Below are 19,253 nucleotides of genomic sequence, written 5' to 3' on the forward strand. Positions count from 1 at the left end.
TGTACATTCACTCCCCCCACCTACAATTCCTGCCGGCCGGAGACTCGAACCCGCAACCTTTGGATCACAAGTCTAACCATTAGGCCACGACTTCCCCACTTTGAATATCGTGAATTTTTCACGATATTCAAATTTTTTTAGATCTAATTCTTTTCATCGAAAAAGAAAGACGTTTGCTCATGCTGAGAGACAAGCATATGTATGTGTGTGAGGAAATATCATATATGGTGTTAAAAAAAATAAAAATGAAATAAAATAAATGACACAGCAGATGAGAAGAGTTGCTATTCTCCGTTTTTATGTGAGCTGCATAAGATGAGGGATATTACATTAGAACATTCTCTGTCAGGATTTTTTTTTTTTTTTTTTTTTTTTTTTTCGAAAGGACAGCATTTAATGAACATTTAATTAAATAAATACATTTTTGGTTTTAATATATATATATATATGCTTTTTTTAAATCTTGTACTTTGCTTACATAAGGTACGGTGTAAGCATTAATGTGATGAAGACATAGTGGAGACTTAATTCAGTACCTTTCTGTACTACCCATACCAGTAATGTTAATTTCTTAAAGGTGAAGCATTTTTAAATACATCCTCTTAACTTAATTAATTAGTTTTTCATTCATGGGTTTATCTCCCCCAAAAGTGTGAACATTGACCCTCTCAGACACCTTCAAAATACTCAGAGTGGTCCGCTAAGATCTGTCAAACTCTTTCCAATAGCGTGAGTTTGGGGCGTGGCTACTGTAGCAGACCAAACCAGATGCTTTAATACCATTCCAAAAGTCTAATTTGACCTCTGACTCAGATTTGACTCTTTTTGATTAATTAAGCATTTTTTATTTTACCCCAAAACAGTTTTGTGAGGGTAATAACTCTTCACCTACTAACTAAACTCACACGCACTGAATTCTCCTCCCACCTACAAGCTGTTTGCCCAGATCAAACCTCATCTCTACAGAAAACCAACCACAGCAGCTTTCAGTTTGACTCAGATGCGCTGAGAGAGTCACAGCGTGAGACAGACAGTATTAACTATTTTTTGTTATTTTTTATATGCAATAATTGATAATTTATTTAAGTAAATTTGATCATTTTAGCATAAAATCAAGAAGGTTTTGCACACTCATCTAATTGTTCATATATAATACAGTTTAAAATTTTGTGGAGAATGGTGTGTGTGGCTTGAAACTGTGGCATATAATAAAAATAATTAATTAAATATAACACATGATTAGAATTAAATAAATTGATGCACATGGTTCAAAATGCTGTTATTAGCATTTTGTTAGCTTCTGCACCTGATCCACAGCACAAGGACTCATCTTCTTTGATCGACCCTTGCGAGGCCTGTTCAGAGTGAAACCCATTTTCGAAAACCTCTGTATGACCCTGGCCACTGTACTGTAACTCAGTTCCAAGCTGTTACCAAACTTCTTATAGCCTCGGCCATCTGTGTCGAGAGCAACAATTCTAATTCTCAAATCCTCAGAGAGTTCTTTGCCATGTTGAACATCCAGTGGTCAGTATGAGAGTATTGTTAAAGAACCAAAATTTAACTGCTCTAAAACAAAATACACAAATTTGTATGGTCCTGTCAAGCAGACAAAAACATGAACATGATGAATAGGACATGTGGCTTTGCATGGTTAAACAATGTATAGCTGTTATCACTTAGGGTGTACTCACTTTGTTGCCAGCTTTTTTGACAATAATGGCTGTATGTTGAGTTATTGTCAGGACAGTAAATCTGTACTGCCATACAAGTTGCACATTGACGTCTCTAAAATATATCCAAGTTTCATTTCTATAGTATTGTCCCTTGAAAAGATATACTAAATTGATTGCCGAAATGTGAGATACTGTATATATGCACCATAAAGTGAAGAAAGAATGAATAGTCCATGTGGCTTTCAGCTGCTCTACGCTACTCTGCTAAAGGTTACTGCAGTGCGGTAACAGCTCGCTCAGACATTGGCTGGTTGCCAGTACAAGCCTCATTTCAATATAGGTAAGAGTACATTCATCATTAGCCTTTTTAAAAGAAATGTTCCACATGTTTGTTCTGTTCTGTTTGTGCTGGTGGCGTCTCATTGGTAAGTTATAAAAATATATAGATTTTAACAGTCATGGAACATAAAGGAAATTGCTATAGAGAATGTAACTTAAACCAGAGCAAATCCTCCATTAAGACATTTTGAAATTTTATTTTCAATTGTTCTGTGGTATTATCTTATTTTGAAAGATTACAAATGCAGATTCTCTCTAGAAATTATTTTTCAGTAGTAACCATGAAAAACAACAAAAGTAACAAAATCATTAGTCAAAAGTTAATTAAACTGTAGTAGTTTCATGTAGTTATTACACCATAAATATCATGTTCATTTTACGCTCATGTCAGTTTTTTTTCAGTTCACATGTATTTACAAACTACAGCTTATTTCAGAACTTGTAAACTCTCAGAAGCATTAAAATCAGTGTAAAATGTGTTTGTTCTTCAGGTGTGTTTGGTGAGTCAGTGTCAGTGATGGAGGGAGATACTGTTACTCTATACACTGATGTTGCTGAAATACATGAAAATGATGACATACTGTGGAAATTTGGAGCTGAAAAGTCTCTCATAGCTAAAATAAAACAAAAGAAGCATATCTTTACATTTAATGGTTCTGATGGGAGATTCAGAGACAGACTGAAGCTGGACGATCAATCTGGATCTCTGACCATCACAAACATCACAACTGAACACTCTGGACTCTATGAAGTAAGGATAAGTGCAGCGAAAATCTCATCAAAAACATTCAATGTTTCTGTCTATGGTGAGTAGAGATTATTTGTCCAAACATGCACATATTCTTGTTTTATTTAAGGAATATTAAGTACATGTTGAGCTCCATCAGTGGTGTTTGTGGCATGATGGTCACCAAAAAAAAAACATTTATTTTATTAATTTAGGGTTTAAGGAGTAAATGTGTCAAAGTTATAATTCTGCCAAATATGACTGACAATTAGCATACCGTTTTAATTGATTGGCAGTATATTTCTGTTCTGGACAAGAACTCCAGGGACAGCAGCGATAACCACCCAAAACAAACTATATGCAGATATCCCCTCATATATACAGAAAATCTAAATGCCTTAAGCAACAAGCATGTTCGATACTTAAACAGAATCAACACTGAATTGCCTTCAGCTGTGCAAAGACCGTTAACCATTTTCTCTTTGGAGCTGCACCACAGCAGAAATGATTCAGTTTGCACCATGAATGTTATTTCCTGTCTATCACCACAAAACTGCTTGAATCTGTGCTGAAGAGTGATCTAAAAATAAAGTCGACGTGACTTAATAGGTGTTGCAGCAACAAGCATGTTGCAAATGACAACAGATAAGTAACGCACATTGCCAATATGAAATGCAGGTGAAGCCCATAAGGGGAACAAATTCCTCTCGCTAAATTCGCACTTACACAATTCCTAGTGAAATGATGGAGTTTTGCCTGCCGAATTTGCCATTTAATTAGCTATTGAGTAACCTGAAAGCTGCCAATAATACTGGAGGTCCTGAATGTTGAGATAAGCGTAGTATTCCTATAGGTCAATGTGGATCAGCAAATTTCAGCTTGATAAAAGGGTAAAAGTTATTTTTTTTTTTTGACACGTTGTTTACAGAATATTTGAACATTTATGGACAGGCTCTTTTGTGTGTTTTTTTTTTTTTTTTTTTTTTTTAGAAAAGTGGGGATTTTCTTTTGTGGTAATTAACTTTATGCCACAAATGCTGTAAATTACGCTTAACTCCTCCTGAAAACAGAGTATTAAAATGCTTATAATATAGTTAATTATAGTTTGAGGTAACTCTCACTGATAATCAGCACACTAAACACACACTGAGACGAAATGCTGACCAGATTTACCCAGGTTCCTGTTTATTCTCTCATGTCTTCAGCTCATCTGCCTGATCCTGTAATCAGCAGTAACTCTTCACAATGTTCTTCATCATCATCATCATCATCACCATCATCACAGCAGAATTGTTCATTGCTGTGTTCAGTGTTGAATGTGAGTCATGTGACTCTCTCCTGGTACAAAGGAAACAGTTTATTGTCCAGCATCAGTGTGTCTGATCTCAGCATCAGTCTCTCTCTACCTCTGGAGGTGGAATATCAGGATAAAAACACCTACAGATGTGTGCTCAACAATCCCATCAGCAACCAGACTCAACATCTGGAAATCAGTCAACTCTGTCACACATGTTCAGGTATGGTGATATTAATATTGATTTACCTGTTACACAGTGGTTATGATTTTATAGTGTTTGCTGTAGATCAGACAAATAAATTAACTTGTGTTAATGACTAATTTTATCTATTATACAGAATTGTCCATTACAGATCAGGGCCTACCTTTATTGTACATAGTGTTGATTTCTGCTGCTGCTGGATCTCTGCTGATTGTAGCTGCAGTCTGCATCTGCAAAAAATGTAGAATAACAGGTCAGTACAGAAAGCAGTAATAGCCTATGTTAAAATATTTAGCTTTTAAAGGCACAATTTTTGGTATAATATTGAAATCTTTGTTGTTTTAACACATCTGTGACTATTGTTATTGTTATACAGCCGAGACAAGAACTGATTCAGCATGTAATCCAACAGCACAAAAAATGGTAAGATCATTTATCACTGTGTTGCAAGATGTGTTGCAGTCAGTCAGGCTGACTGAAGCTGGTTCATTATATGTATGTATTTATTTGTATGCAATATGCATCAGACAGTCGACAGGTGATCTGCCTTGGTTATTACCTTCAGCAATAAAAATTCTATTAATTATTTTAAGCCAATCAAACAATCGACTGAGATTCGGAAACTTCTCTGATTAGTGGATCTCACATCTGGTCCCGACGAGTCAACAACCCGACAAAAGGGCTTAAATAATGTGTTTTTGTTTGGTTGGTAATTTATTTACATTACTGCGGGTTTCTCTTCGCAAGACACAAATACATTTTGTGTAATGACTTCATCAAACGCAGCATCGTAGGAAAAAAAAAAAAAAGAGTGTGTGTGAAAATGTTTAATGGGCATTTGTTGCATATGTCTATGTTAGCCCATGAAAACAGGGGCCTGTACCATGAAGCTGGTTTAGCTGGCTAGCCAGGTAAGTTTCAGTATAGTTTGCACCAATCCTGGGTTTTAGGTACCATGAAAGTGACTTGGCTTTTTACTTACACTGCACAGCTAACCTGCTCTGGGGCAGGTTATGTTCTGAGTTAGAAATTTCAAACTGAAATTGGACCAATCAGATGTGAGCAAAGTAACACATGTCTGACACAAAAAAGTAACTTCCCCAGTTTCCAAATTAAAGGTCACTAGTACTAAAAATAAAATGGTCTGGCTTTAATGATAATTACTTAGTTATTTTATATAATTATATGATTTATATTATTATTAATCAATTACACACAATCAATTTTATTTTAACAGTTATTATAAATCATTCATTTTAAATGAATGTTAATATACAGATTGTATGTAATATAAATAAGCTGTAGAATCAATAGATAAAGCTTTAAAAATGACTACGTGACCTTACATCGAGTCTTTGTCGCTGTATATTTTCAGCTATTAAACTAACTTGACAAGTTTCACTTGTGACTGCACTGATAAAGCAAGATCGTTTCTTTTATTTGTTCTCTTTTATGAACAAGTACTTTTTTCATTGTAAATGCAATTAAATTCATCATATTCTTCAATCTCTTAACCTTTAGCAAAACTTTTAACCTTTAACCAAGGCTCGTGATTGGCAGTTCGCCAGTGATGTCACACATTCATGTGCACGTGCTCCACAAACTCAGGATCAAAGCTTGAGTTGACAAAGAAAGTTGATGATCAGCATCAAGGTACCAACAAAGCCAGATTGGAGTGGTTTGGTTTTGTCAACTCGAAACTAATCCTGTAACATCTACCATCATGGTACAGGCCCCAGGTGAATAAAGCTGTGTTTATTTGGGAGGCCCTAATGCATTTGCACTTGCAAGTGAAAAAGATTCTTGTAGTGCTGAATTCTAGCTACAAGTGGCTGATTACCATCGACGATGCGATCGCACATCATTTGGATAAGCTGAAGTTTTCCGCCGAAAAGGGAATGTGTCAGCAGGCAATGCAAATGCATCTTTATGCAAATGACGGGCGTAACCTATAGGGATGCAAACAGTGATCCGATGTTTTAAAATGTTTCAACACAGTTGCATCATAATGACTGTGTCTTTTCTTTGCAGAAATCAAAGAAGGAACCTGTGTATGCAAATGTCGCCAAGAAACGGTGATCAAACAGGCTGTCATATCTATTGGGTTAAATGTAGCACTCATATGGGCCCTTGATCGCACCTCTTTGTGTAACATTGTTTTATTTTATTTTATTATTTTTTATAGTTTTATTTTATTATTTTTTATTATTATTGTCTTTTTATCTTATTTAAATAAACAAAATTAAATATCCAATAGATGTGTGCAGTATTACATACATGTGATATGTAAATAATTGTTAGTGTGTAAAGTAGATAATGTATGTATGTAATAACAGCAATAAAGGGAGCGCTATAAATAAATGCTGCTGTTCAGGTAGATAATCTGCTGTATAATAAAAACTCAATTAAACACAGGTTTGTTTATTTCTTGCAAGAGGTCCTGGAGATAGACCAGAAGCTGTAATTATACATACATTAAATTATTATTATTATTATAGATTGACTTATAATCGATTTGACCAATATCTTTGACTCATATTTACACCTTTCTACTGTTATCACTTTCATTGCTGTATCGAGTGGCGCCACCTGCTGGGTTTTAAATATCAGCGTCACAGCAACAGGTGATTGTAGGATTCATGTGACATAATGTGCAAATTATTATGTTTTGAGTCAAAGCTCAGGTTTTCATTTATTGGACTGATTTAAAATATATTAAACTTTTAAAAAGACTCAATATTTTAGTGAAGTGAAGTGACATTCAGCCAAGTATGGTGACCCATACTCGGAATTCATGCTCTGCATTTAACCCATCCAACGTGCACACACACAGCAGTGAACACACACACACAGCAGTGAACACACACACACACCGTGAACACACACCCGGAGCAGTGGGCAGCGATTTATGCTGCAGCGCCCGGGGAGCAGTTGGGGGTTCGGTGCCTTGCTCAAGGGCACCTCAGTCGTGGTATTGAGGGTGGAGAGCGTGCTGTACATTCACTCCCCCCACCTACAATTCCTGCTGCCCGGGGACTCGAACCCGCAACCTTCGGATTACAAGTCCGACTCTCTAACCATTAGGCCACAACTTCCCCTTTTTAACATTCCTCAAAGGAAAATGCAGTGAATGACTGCATGATATTCATCAGTGACAGAAACACTGAAGCTTTTAAAGCTGATCTAAATATTATCATTTTGTTATTGTTTCTCTCTGTCAAACAGTTCCTCATCTTGTTTTTTTTTTCTTTTCTTTCATAGATTAAAAAAGTAATAAAAATCCGTTCATAGTAGCAGGAGAGAAAAAGTAAAAAAGCTGTCACTGGAATCACCTTTTCAAAAGTACAAATGTGTAGCATTAGCTTCAGGTTCTGATGTGCACCTATATATTTAGGGGAAAATAAGGTAAAAATGTGTACCTGTTGAAAGAGTCCATGTGACAGATTTTGTACATTTATTTAGTCCATGTGACAGATTTAGTTCCATATACAAACACTGAGACCTAAATAAATATATGCAACTCTTGCCATTTTACAGTTATCTTTGTATTGTTGGTGTACAAAATATTTGAGTAAAAGTCATATAGTTGAGAATGCTCAATCTTCCAATTCATCTTGCATCATGGTTATAATTTAACGTATAGTTAGGCCTCCCCATAACCCCCCCCCCCCCCCCCCCCAAAAAAAAAAACAAAACACAATGATATAGTTATTTTTTACATACATATTTCTGCATTAATATGACCCAAAACATCATCAGATTTTCACACACGTCCTGAAGGTAAGAGAACCCAGTCAAACAAATGAGACAAAAATATTTTCTTTGTCACTATTTATTGAGAAAAATGATCCAGTGTTACAAATCTGTACATTGCGAAAGTATATGAATCTCTAGGATTAACTGATAATTTGAAGGTGAAATTAGAGTCCATCTGTTCAGAGGTGTTTTCAGTGGAATGAGGTGTCAATCAGGCATCATCAATCAGGTGTCATTGCCTGCCCTGTTTTATAGAAAGAACAGGGATCTATCAAAGTCTGATCATGTTTGTGGAAGTGAATCATGTCACGAACAAAGGAGATCTCTGAGGACCTCGGAAAAAGATGTTGATCCGGCTGGAAAAGGTTACAAAACAATCTCTAAAGAATTTGGACTCCACAAATCCACAGTCATACAGATTATCAAAAATATACAGCGCCTGTTTTAAAAAAACAGATGCTCACCAAAGAATCATGTTTTAAAGAAATTTGTGAGGATCAGGGGTGTTTATATATATATATATAAATCAATAATTTTGACCCATACAATACATTGTTGGGTCAAAATTATTGATTTTTCTTTTAAGCCAAACATCATTAGGATATTAAGTAAAGATCGTGTTCGATGAAGATATTTTGTACTTATATTTGATATATATACTTTTTATATTTTATACTTTCCTACTGTAAATATATCAAAACTTAATTTTTGATTAGTAATATGCATTGCTAAGAAATTTAAAGGTGATTTTCTCAATATTTTTTCTTTAAGATTTTTTTGCACCCTCAGATTTCAGATTTTCAAATAGTTGTATCTCGACCAAATATTGTCCGATCCTAACAAACCATACATCAATGGAAATGTATTCAGCTTTCATATGATGTATTAATCTCAATTTTGAAAAATTGACCATTATGACTGGTTTTGTGGTCCAGGGTCACATAGATATAAAACACTAGAATACAAAGGTTTTGTGAACAAGGGACCTTGCAGTATTAATTCAGAGAGGAGGGGGGCTTGGAGTAAAAAAAGGTTGAGAACCACTACATAAGGATATAGCCTATAAATTAACAATGATCTAATAAGTGGAGATCACAGATTTCTTTTCAAAATGATTATACATTAAACTTGAATGAAACTGCAGTGGGTTTCTATATAAGTCAATTGACATATAATTTGCACAGGTTTTAAACTACAATATGAGGTACAAAATGATTTATTATCCCGTGACTCCATCTGGTGGACATCATTAGTATTTCGGACTTCAGAGTTGTTTTTAAATGGGATATTTTAATATTTGACATTAAATAAATCGCAAAATAGTGGCAGCGTATGATGTATCTTGTTAAGATTATGCACCCAAAACATAATTTTGGGTACAATCAGAGAAATATTTAACACAGCCTTTATTGTGAATACATCCTGTTAAAGGCACTGAACATGATCACTACTCTCAATAAAGTCACTCATCAACTTCAAAATAAATCAATTAATTTTCAAGCTCATTAAGGCTGATTTTGGTTCTGGTTTGTCTCAACATATTAAAAGCCATGCTATTCACAGCTGATCCAGAAACATTCTTAAATCAGGATACATTTACTTGCAAAATAACTTAAGATACACAGCTGGTTCCTCCTCCTCAAAGCAATAATATTTGGATCAGGTGGCTAGTACATCATTATCCTGTAAGAAAACACAGATTCACAAATGATAAAAGTAATGAGGATTGATGTTTCAGTTGCACAAGCAAAAATATACTAGAGAAGTGGAGCAGTGCTTTTCCTATTTTTCCTATCCAGTACTTCAGAATTACAGATTTGAAGTATTAATTCATCCAAATTTGATTTAGTTTATTTGATGGTTATTCATGTTTTTGATTGTTTTGCCACTGCTTTACCAATGAATATCTGCTTCTGTGGTAGTAAAAATAAAGGATAAATGTTGACTATCCACAGCTTACATTTATGTTACTGGAAAAACAGAAAACCGAAACCACTACACACAGCATTCAGCAGAACAACAGCAATGATAATGCCTGCTACAGCAGCTGGAGACAAACCTGAAACTGGAACAGAACATGACAGACGGTCATTATTACTAAAGAGTGACTGATAATCCAACCAGTATTTAACAATATCTTTGAACCATATTATATGACATTGATTTAACTGCTAACTGGCAGCATCTGTTTTAGGAACAACAGTTAAAACAACATCACATCACTAAGAGCACAAGAGCAATTCATGTTCACAGGACTCATAATAGTACTCATGTTCTGAGTACTATTATGCATTTTCATGTTAATAACATGTCAAAATGTTATTGAATCAAAGCTCCCTTTTTTAAACGGTCCATAACCCAACAGTTATTGGGTTGATTTAGAAATAATGAAAGGTTGAATGATTGATTTATATACTCGCCATTAATAGAAACAGTGATACCAAAACTCCTAATGATGCTGAATCTGCTGCTGATGATCTGTAGTGTATAATCTCCAGAGTCTGTGGTTCTGGTGTTTGTGATGGTTAGAGATCCAGTCTGATGATCCAGCTTCAGTCTGTCTCTGAATCTCTCTTTACACTGATCATCAGTACAGATCTTACTCTGATCTCCAGTGATTTCAGCAAGGAGAATGTCATTAAAATACCATTTCATGGTATCATTTTTGGTTATTATTACACCAGGATCTAAAGTGACCGATTCTCCTTCTTTCACTGGCTTTCTCTTCATTTCATCTTGTTCAGCAGCAGAAACACCTGAAACACAAACCAATGGGAAACAAAAGAACTACACATGAAAGACCTGTCAACATGAATGCAATTGCACAAACTCTTTCTTGACTTTTGATCCAGAAAGAAACATTTTGGTTTGTGCTCAAACACATTTTACATCCATATTTTATATCAAATCCTCATTTAAACAGATTACCAACTGATCAGAGATGGTAAGATTAGACACTGTCATATTTATTTGAGCTCAACTGCAGTTTGTTGTGAAAAAAAATCTAAAACTAACAGTTTGAAGATGGAAATGGTTTCTTTTGAAATCAAAACAAACTCTTTAATGATGTGAAGGGAGATAAAGGCAACAAAAATAATTCTGAAGATCATTGTAAAAAAATAAATAAAACTAAATTAAAAAAATAAAATCAATCAATAACCACATATATAAACTTCATTTAAACATTCATTAATGACTCACCATTGACAGTAACATTGAAGCTTTTTTCACTGCTGCTGCTGGTGATCTGTAGTTCATAAAGTCCAGAGTCTGAGGATGTGGTGTTTGTGATGGTCAGAGATCCAGTCTGATTCACCTTCAGTCTGTTTCTGAATCTATCTTTACCCTGTTTATCTGTATAAATCTTAGTGTGATTTCCAATTATTTCAGCAATTTGAGTATAATTGAAATACCATTTGATATCATCTTGTGTATCATCTTGTTTATCTGTTTCAGCATAAATCAGAGTGACTGAATCTCCCTCCATCACTGACACTTCATCTGAATCAACACCAGACACACCTGAAAAACAAAAAATCATAAGCCAATATTTGTCTAAATTCATAATGTAACACATGCAATCAGACAGCAGAAGAACGTTATAGATTCACATATTCACTCATCAGACAAACATTCATGAGTCTTATATAATCTAAAACAACAAACAAAACACATCCTGATGCATATTTTACCTCCTTTCACTATGTATATATCTGTGCATTTATATAATCAACAATTTATAGACTCTCAACTAAAATTACAAAGATGAATATTACCCATAAAATACTTCAGAAAAGTGCTGTCAAATGATTAATCCAAAAGGTTTTTGTTGACGTAATATTTCTGTGTATACTGTGTATATTTATTATGTATATAAATACACAGTCACACTTTATATTAGGTGGTCTTAACTACTCTGTACTTACATCAAAAAAAATAGTACAGTGTACTTATTGTGGTCATATTGTAAAACACTTTTGCTGCTATTGAGGTGGGATATGGGTAAGGTTAGGGGCAGTTTAGGGTGGTGTGAGTAGGTTTAAGGGTGGGTTAAGGTGTAATGTATGGGTCAACAGTGTAATTACAAATGTAATTACACAAATAAATTTAGGCCACCTAATATAAAGTGGGACCAAATACACACATACAGTATGTATTTTGAAAATATTTCCATGTATTTCCATGCATGTATTTATATTCATATAATTTATATTGTATATAAATATTTTTTAATATATAAATATAACAGCTTTTTCTTGAATATAAACATGCATGTGTGTTTTTTATATATACATAATAAATATACACAGTACACACACACACACACACACACACACACACACACATATATATATATGTGTGTGTCAACAAAAACTTTTATTTTGGATGTGATTAATCGTTTGACAGCACTAAACTGCCTTCCACTGTTTTTCTACAAGAGCTTTTTTTTTGTTAGTCCTATACTGTTGTCACCCTTACCATAATCCCATCATGAACCCTAATCCTATATTTAAATAATCCTTCACAAATAAAAATCTTACCGTTGTTGAGAAAAAACAAGATCCCTGCCAGCAAGAGATGCTTCATTTTCACCACTTTTTCCCTCACGAACACAGATTCTTATTCATAAAAGCTTTCTGCGCTTCTGCTCAGATGGCGATGCAGTGATTTCACTAGTTAAAGTGACACTTATAATCTGTAGCCCCTATGGAAACTATAATGTTGATGTACAGAAGTGAAACTGGCTGTTGTTGTCTAATATTTCAACAATTTTACCCTTAAACATGAACCACCAGCATAACAAAAACAGGGTGGCCACACGTGAGATCATATATATATATATATATATATACCTATCATCCACTTTGGATGGATGGCTTGATCTAGGCCATGTGTTGGTGGTGCCATACGCTTTCCACTTTTTAATGGTGCTCTATACAGTACTCCGAGGAATAGCTAAAGCCTTTGAAATGTTTTTGTAACCTTCTCCTAACTTGTGCCTTTCTACAACTTTATCCCGGAGATCTTTTGAAAGCACTTTCCCAGCCATGGTGAATTCTTTGCCGTACCATACACTACTACCTGTGGAATCTTCAAGAAACAGCTTGTGTTATTCTGAAGTAATCAACACCACTACTACTGATGTCAGGTGGGGCAATTAGCCTGGTGTTTAATCTGGAAGTTGATTGCTTGCACCTGAGGAGGTTTATAATGGTATACTCTAAAGCAGGGGTGTCAAACTCCAGGAACTGAGTTTGACACCTCTGCTCTAATCATAATAAATCAACAATAAATCATAGCAAAGTTAAAAGTGAAAATAATATTCTGTAACCCCTATGGAAACTATAGTGATGATGTAGGCTACAGAAGTGAAACTGTCTGTTGTTGTCTAATAATAAAACTAGTTTACCCTTGAACATAAGTCCCCTGGCTGAGGGCAGAATCACAAATAAAAGCAGGTCACATGTAAATAAACTGACCCAAAAGTAGATGTTAAGGTAATCAAAACAAAAAAGAAAGAGATAAATACCTAATACAAAAATAAAATAAAAAAATAGGCCTCAAATTGGGAAACACCTTCTTAGAAACACGGCTCTGCTTGCTAGTTTTATGGCATTAACTGAAATAGGCAAAAAAAAGTATGATGTTTATAAATTTAATAGGGCCTATCCATTTCCATTCCGAAGACAGCTTCACAGGTAATATGGTATGACCTATTTCAGATGCGGCCAAAATTACAACAACAGTGGTTTCATATACATATATTTAATTGTTAGAGCAAAATTTTGCTATGGACAATGTAGTAGCCTAGTAGATAGTGGTAGGGAGTTTACTCAGCATTTGCACTGTTCTTCCTGCAGGGGTCACCAGCGTGTGGCGCTTCGATCAATTCGAAACAGTCAATCATTTTAATAAGTAATTGTTTCAATTAACTAGAACTTTCGAAAAGCTTCATTACTCCCATCACTAGCAACAATTGGTGAACTGTCTGAGACAGGAGCCTCATGGGGAGGAAAAACCTCCAAGTCTCGGGTTACTATGTTGCTGTGGCTGCTTTTATTGCTGGGCTTCTTCCTGCAGGAGCCAGTCACTGGATAGAGTGATAGCTGATAACCAGGAAATAGATTGCAGTATGCAAACAACATGTCAGAGCAGCAGCACCAAATACAATGGAACTATAGAGAGGTAGACAGCACTGGCAGCAAAAACAAACACGGTTGTCAACCGATTATCACATTACAGTAGGTCACAGTAAACTTACTAGTGAAAGTAGTGCAGTAGTGTTGAAATCATTCAATATTACTCAATTCCATATTAGCTTAGTTATTTCTGATAACACACAAACTTATTTTAGAGAGACACAAAACCGTGTTTTAATAATATTTATCACGTAATCATACAAACATTTTTCAAATTCATTTCATAAGGATCGCAGAAAGGAACATGTATAAAAATATTTTGCAGAGTGCAAGGCACACCATATTTGTCATGCTAAAATCAACTCATTAAAAACAAAACAAAAACCTTTAGAGTTTGGAAAACTATAACATTAATTTCCATGTCATATTAGTTAAAATCTGTGGTACAGGCTTTTGAGAGGAGTTTAGCATATTAGCTTTGACACTTCAGTGACATTTCTGAAAATATAACTGAGGTTAGTATCATATTTACAATGAACACCAGACAAAAAGACAAATCCAAAAACAGAAACGAGAACACAAGTGTTGAACCAAGTGTTGAAAACTGTAAGACTAACGCTTAAGGTTAGACTGACCAAGCAGAGTATGTAAGGGAAAGGTATTGTCTTCATCAAATAATTATAATATTCAACAAAACAAACATCAGCTATATATAATAATTCCTTGAGTTGAAAAAAACAAACAAAAAAAAATCAATGACACTCAACAATCACAGTTGAACATACTCAGGATGGAAAAAGAAGACATCTCCTCCCAGCCAATAAATAAAATTAAATAATGAATCAGCACCTCATAAAATGTCACATATTATTTGTTTACAGGTAAGGTAAGAAGACTGGATGTTGAGATAGTTTTGCACATTTCAGTGATGAAGATTGCATTACTTGGCCACATCATGTCACTTTCACTTTAATTATCAAGTATACACACATTCCTCATGACAAACATACCAACAAATATTTTTCAAGCTTAAGTAACATAATTTACCACAGCCTGTGTCATGTATGCGTCCAGTTACAGGCACTAAACATACTCTCAGCAAAGTGTTTCATCAACTTTAAAATATATCAACACATTTCCAAGCTTATTAAGGCCGGTTTTGGTTCCAGTGTAACTTGTGGAAGGTGTTTTCTGATGAAGGCTGATGACTAAGGGATAGTGTTGTTTAAACCATACACAATGTCAACGTAATGATACAATCTTTTTCAGAAACAGCAATAAGACCAGTTAAACCACCTACAGTAACCGTGCAGACTGTCCTTCGGTATGAGACTGTGTATGAGGAGGAAAATCCTGGTCATAATGTGATAACACGGTCAGTTCTGTCAGGTATTAGTGAATGTAAGCAGGCAAGACCAAATAATTGAAATGTCAAACCAGATCAGTTCTAGTGCAAAGGCAAGAAACAGATGATGTTTGGATCACTTTAACACCCCTCGCTGTTCCATTGCTAGTAACATTTTGCTACGTTTCAGTCATTTCCTAATTCTCTTTAGTGTCCGTTTCAATATATTATAAATTATAAATATTCTACATTGTAGCCTCGGCCGGAGTCTGATTCAAGGATGTTATGTGTCACTCAAAGCAATGCTGTTCGGATTAGGTGGTGAGTTTTTAACATCTTTGTCCTGTAAGAAAACAGATTCATAAATGGTGTTGGAATTGTGTTTTTCCTGTTGTTTGTACAGAGGTTTCCTTTCCCTAAACATTTAACACATCTTATACTGCATCAAATTGTCATTTTTTTGTATTCCAGTAATATAAACTAAGTAATGTGATTTCAATATCCCTATATATTACAATATTGCATTTTTGAGTGTTTTGACACTCCTTAGTGAGTATCTCTGGTATTAAAATTAAGAATAAAAATAAAGGACAACAAATAGCTTTTTATTGTGTACATTTATGCTACACTCAGAATTCTAATTATATAATAATATTCAAAATGTATCCACTTTTTTTTTTTTACACAGTAAATCTCATTTATTTTGGTAAATTAGCTGTAATACTTACATTCTGTGGTGCTTGGCTATATTTCCTGTGACGACAGAGCATCACACCAGCAATTACCGCCAGAACCACCAGCAGAACAGCAACAACACCAATAATTCCTGCTATAGCAGCTGAAGGCAGACCTGAATCTGGAACAGCTAAAGCCAGACAGTCATTATTACAAGAGAATGAATGATAATCCATCCAGTATTTCACAATATCTTTGACTGACATTTACATCTTTCTACTTTGGTCATCAGTTGCATGCTATTGAAATGGCAGCATCTGTTTTAGCAACAGCAAGGAAAACGGGCTGATATTATGCATTTTGCATGTTAATAACATTGGTCAAAGCATTATCGAGTCAAAGCTCCCTTTTTTTAAAAAAAAAGTCCACATCCCAACACGTTCCTCAATGGAAAATGCATTTAATGACTGAATTCTATACTTACCAGTGACAGTGAGATTGAACCTCTTCTCTCTGGTGATACTAAAACTGCTTTCGCTGATGATCATCTGTAGTTGATAATCTCCAGAGTCTGTGGTTCTGGTGTTCATGATGGTCAGAGATCCAGTCTGATGATCCAGCTTCAGTCTGTCTCTGAATCTCTCTTTACATTGATCATCTGTACAGATCTTACCCTGATCTCCAGTGATTTCAGCAAGGAGAATCTCATTAAAATTCCACATCACATCATTTGGGTTTTTTGTTTCACCAGGATTGAAAGTGACAGATTCTTCCTCTTCCACTGACTTCCTGTGCATTTCATCTTGTTTAGAAGCGGAAACACCTGAAACACAAACCAATAGCTGCTGGAGGATCTTTATGTGGAAAACAAAAAAAATAATACACAACATGAATGATTTGTGAACATCGCTGCAGTTGCACAAACCATTTTCAGACTTTTGTCACTCCTGGAATTGTGAAAATACTGTGTGTAAATTAATATACAGGAAAAGAAAAATCAAGAAACACATGAGCAATACTTTAAGTATATAAACTGCACTAATGACTTACCATTGACAGTAACATTGAAGATTTTGTCACTGCTGCTGGTGCTCCTGATGACCTTCAGTTCATAATCTCCAGAGTCTGTGGTTCTGATGTTCATGATGGTCAGAGATCCAGTCTGATTATCCAGCTTCAGTCTGTCTCTGAATCTCTCATCACCATCTTCACACTTAACATCTGTACAGGTATGAATGAGATCTCCACTGATTTGAGCAATACGAGTGTCTTCAAAATACCATTTAATATCTTCTTGTTGGCTTGTTTCAACACCAGTGTGTAGAGTGATTGAATCTCCATCGTTCACGGGCACTGAGACTACATCTGATCCAACACCAGGCACACCTGAAGAACAAACAGTTAGCATAAGTCAAGCAAAATATACAATAGTGCTGTGGAAACTTTTTTTTTTCCCGATACATCACAAAGATTGCGTGTAGAGAAATATGCCTGGATTCAAAACACATGCAAATCAACAACGGAAGAACATCATTGATTCACATATTCACTCATCACACAATGATGATCTTGAACAATTCCACACCAGAAATATCAGATCCAACTCCTGATGCCAGATCCTGTCAGAAAATAACCGTTTTGTCTGATGACAGAACAACTAGTCAGTATGTCTTGTCTTCTTGTCGACTATCAGCCAAGAAGTTAACCGAGCAAAGCATAGAAGAGCAGAAGCAGGAGATGAATTTGTTACAAAAGAAGCAGAGTTTATTAAACTGAGTTTCTTATGTTTCAATGATCAGACTTTCCTCCAACCAGCACAAATCCAGCAAGTGTTGTTTAACCACAAGCAATGGAAAATTACTGCTTCCTATAAACCTTACATTTCCATAAACATTCCCTCTTATCTCTTATTCATGAACACAAACATCCCTTGAAACCACACATCATAAGACTAAACAACAATGGAAAAAATTATATAATAAAACCAATAAATGAATCAATGAAATTAATATATAAATGGTTCAAAAGATTATATGACTAAATTGAATAATAACTGATTATTAATAATGATAAATTATAATAAGCAAATGAATTAATTAAAAATAAATTAATATAAAAGAAAAAAATGAAACAACATAAACGGCTGCTCTCTAAAACAGCAGAATTGTTTATAACAACTCGCTTTACATTCGAGCTACATTTGATCAGTTTATTCACTGATTCAAAATACACCAACCTTTACTGACTACATCAACTTTTTTATACCAAATAGCTTGACCTTATTGAGATGCATTTTCACTCCACTGGGTTCGTTTTGATCGTTAACAGGTGTATAACCTTATCATAGCCTCACTACAGCGCCTACAGTCACGGAAATCGGTGTAAAGCTGGAAAAGAGATTGTAACAACAAAAAAAAAAAGTTCTCACCATTGTCGAGTAAAAACAAGATACCTGGGAGCAAATTAAAGAGAAGCTTCATTTTCACCCCGATGCCGTTCTTTAACTAGGTGGTTCAAAGTAGCAGCGCGATCACGTGACGTCCCTGCCTTTTTTTTTTCTGATGCATATGCAAACATGATCTTCTGTTTGCAAAATAGCCCACGTAATTATGGCTTTAGTATATTACATTGCTTGCTCCTAACAGTCAGTCTGGATTCTATTATTTTAAATAATTTTAAGACACCCGTTTAGCAAAGAGGTTTTAAAATGTGAGAGTAGTCTTGTGGAAATAAAAATCATGATTACATTAAACTGAGATTGGCTGAATGACCTTTACGCCAATTGTTTAGGAAGGCAGAGCTCAAGTGAAGAATAAAGGAAAAAAACATGATCTGAATCCAGAGGGGGGAAAAACAGCATGTTCTTCTGTCCATTATGTTGTAGCTACACACCCTGACTACAAAAAAAAGTCCCTTCCTTTCTTTCTTTATTAATGCCATGTTATGGAAATATCCCTTCACACACACACACACACAAAACTAACTAATGAACTAAATATGAATTAAAGCTGCTATATATAACAAATACAAATGAAATTAATTAAAAATAAATAAAATGTTGCATGTCCCAGTACATGACAAAGATAACTCCTGGTG

General features: G+C 34.9%; 2 protein-coding genes across 2 annotated transcripts; both read right to left on the reverse strand.

Annotated features, from left to right (window-relative positions):
* Window positions 1-8,065: 8,065 nt before the first annotated feature.
* Window positions 8,066-12,697, reverse strand: LOC306874978 (uncharacterized protein). The gene is made up of 5 exons (XM_079425317.1): window positions 12,539-12,697; window positions 11,199-11,519; window positions 10,418-10,753; window positions 9,958-10,062; window positions 8,066-9,680 (listed from the first exon to the last, which is right to left on the reverse strand). Exons 1-4 carry the CDS (start codon window positions 12,582-12,584, stop codon window positions 9,965-9,967), a joined length of 801 nt encoding a protein of 266 aa, XP_079281443.1. The 5' UTR covers window positions 12,585-12,697; the 3' UTR covers window positions 8,066-9,680; window positions 9,958-9,964.
* A 1,653-nt stretch (window positions 12,698-14,350) lies between these two features.
* LOC306875365 (uncharacterized protein) lies at window positions 14,351-18,700 on the reverse strand. Its single transcript, XM_079425874.1, has 5 exons — window positions 18,586-18,700; window positions 17,208-17,543; window positions 16,642-16,980; window positions 16,211-16,347; window positions 14,351-15,825 (listed from the first exon to the last, which is right to left on the reverse strand). Exons 1-5 carry the CDS (start codon window positions 18,635-18,637, stop codon window positions 15,766-15,768), a joined length of 924 nt encoding a protein of 307 aa, XP_079282000.1. The 5' UTR covers window positions 18,638-18,700; the 3' UTR covers window positions 14,351-15,765.
* Window positions 18,701-19,253: the final 553 nt, after the last annotated feature.

This window comes from Barbus barbus (assembly GCF_936440315.1).
Source record: "Barbus barbus genome assembly, chromosome: 9".
Lineage (NCBI taxonomy): Eukaryota > Metazoa > Chordata > Actinopteri > Cypriniformes > Cyprinidae > Barbus > Barbus barbus.

Bases quoted from the DNA above. Each gene is read 5' to 3' on its own strand.
- LOC306874978 (XM_079425317.1), bottom strand. From the start codon at position 12,584: ATGAAGCATCTCTTGCTGGCAGGGATCTTGTTTTTTCTCAACAACG. The intron at 11,520-12,538 runs GTAAGATTTTTA...TTTGTTTTTCAG, and splicing joins CTTGTTTTTTCTCAACAACG to GTGTGTCTGGTGTTGATTCA. The intron at 10,063-10,417 runs GCGAGTATATAA...GTTCTGTTCCAG, and splicing joins TATCACTGTTTCTATTAATG to TTTCAGGTTTGTCTCCAGCT.
- LOC306875365 (XM_079425874.1), bottom strand. From the start codon at position 18,637: ATGAAGCTTCTCTTTAATTTGCTCCCAGGTATCTTGTTTTTACTCGAC. The intron at 17,544-18,585 runs GTGAGAACTTTT...TTTGTTCTTCAG, and splicing joins CTTGTTTTTACTCGACAATG to GTGTGCCTGGTGTTGGATCA. The intron at 15,826-16,210 runs GTAAGTATTACA...GTTTTCTTACAG, and splicing joins ATAGCCAAGCACCACAGAAT to GACAAAGATGTTAAAAACTC.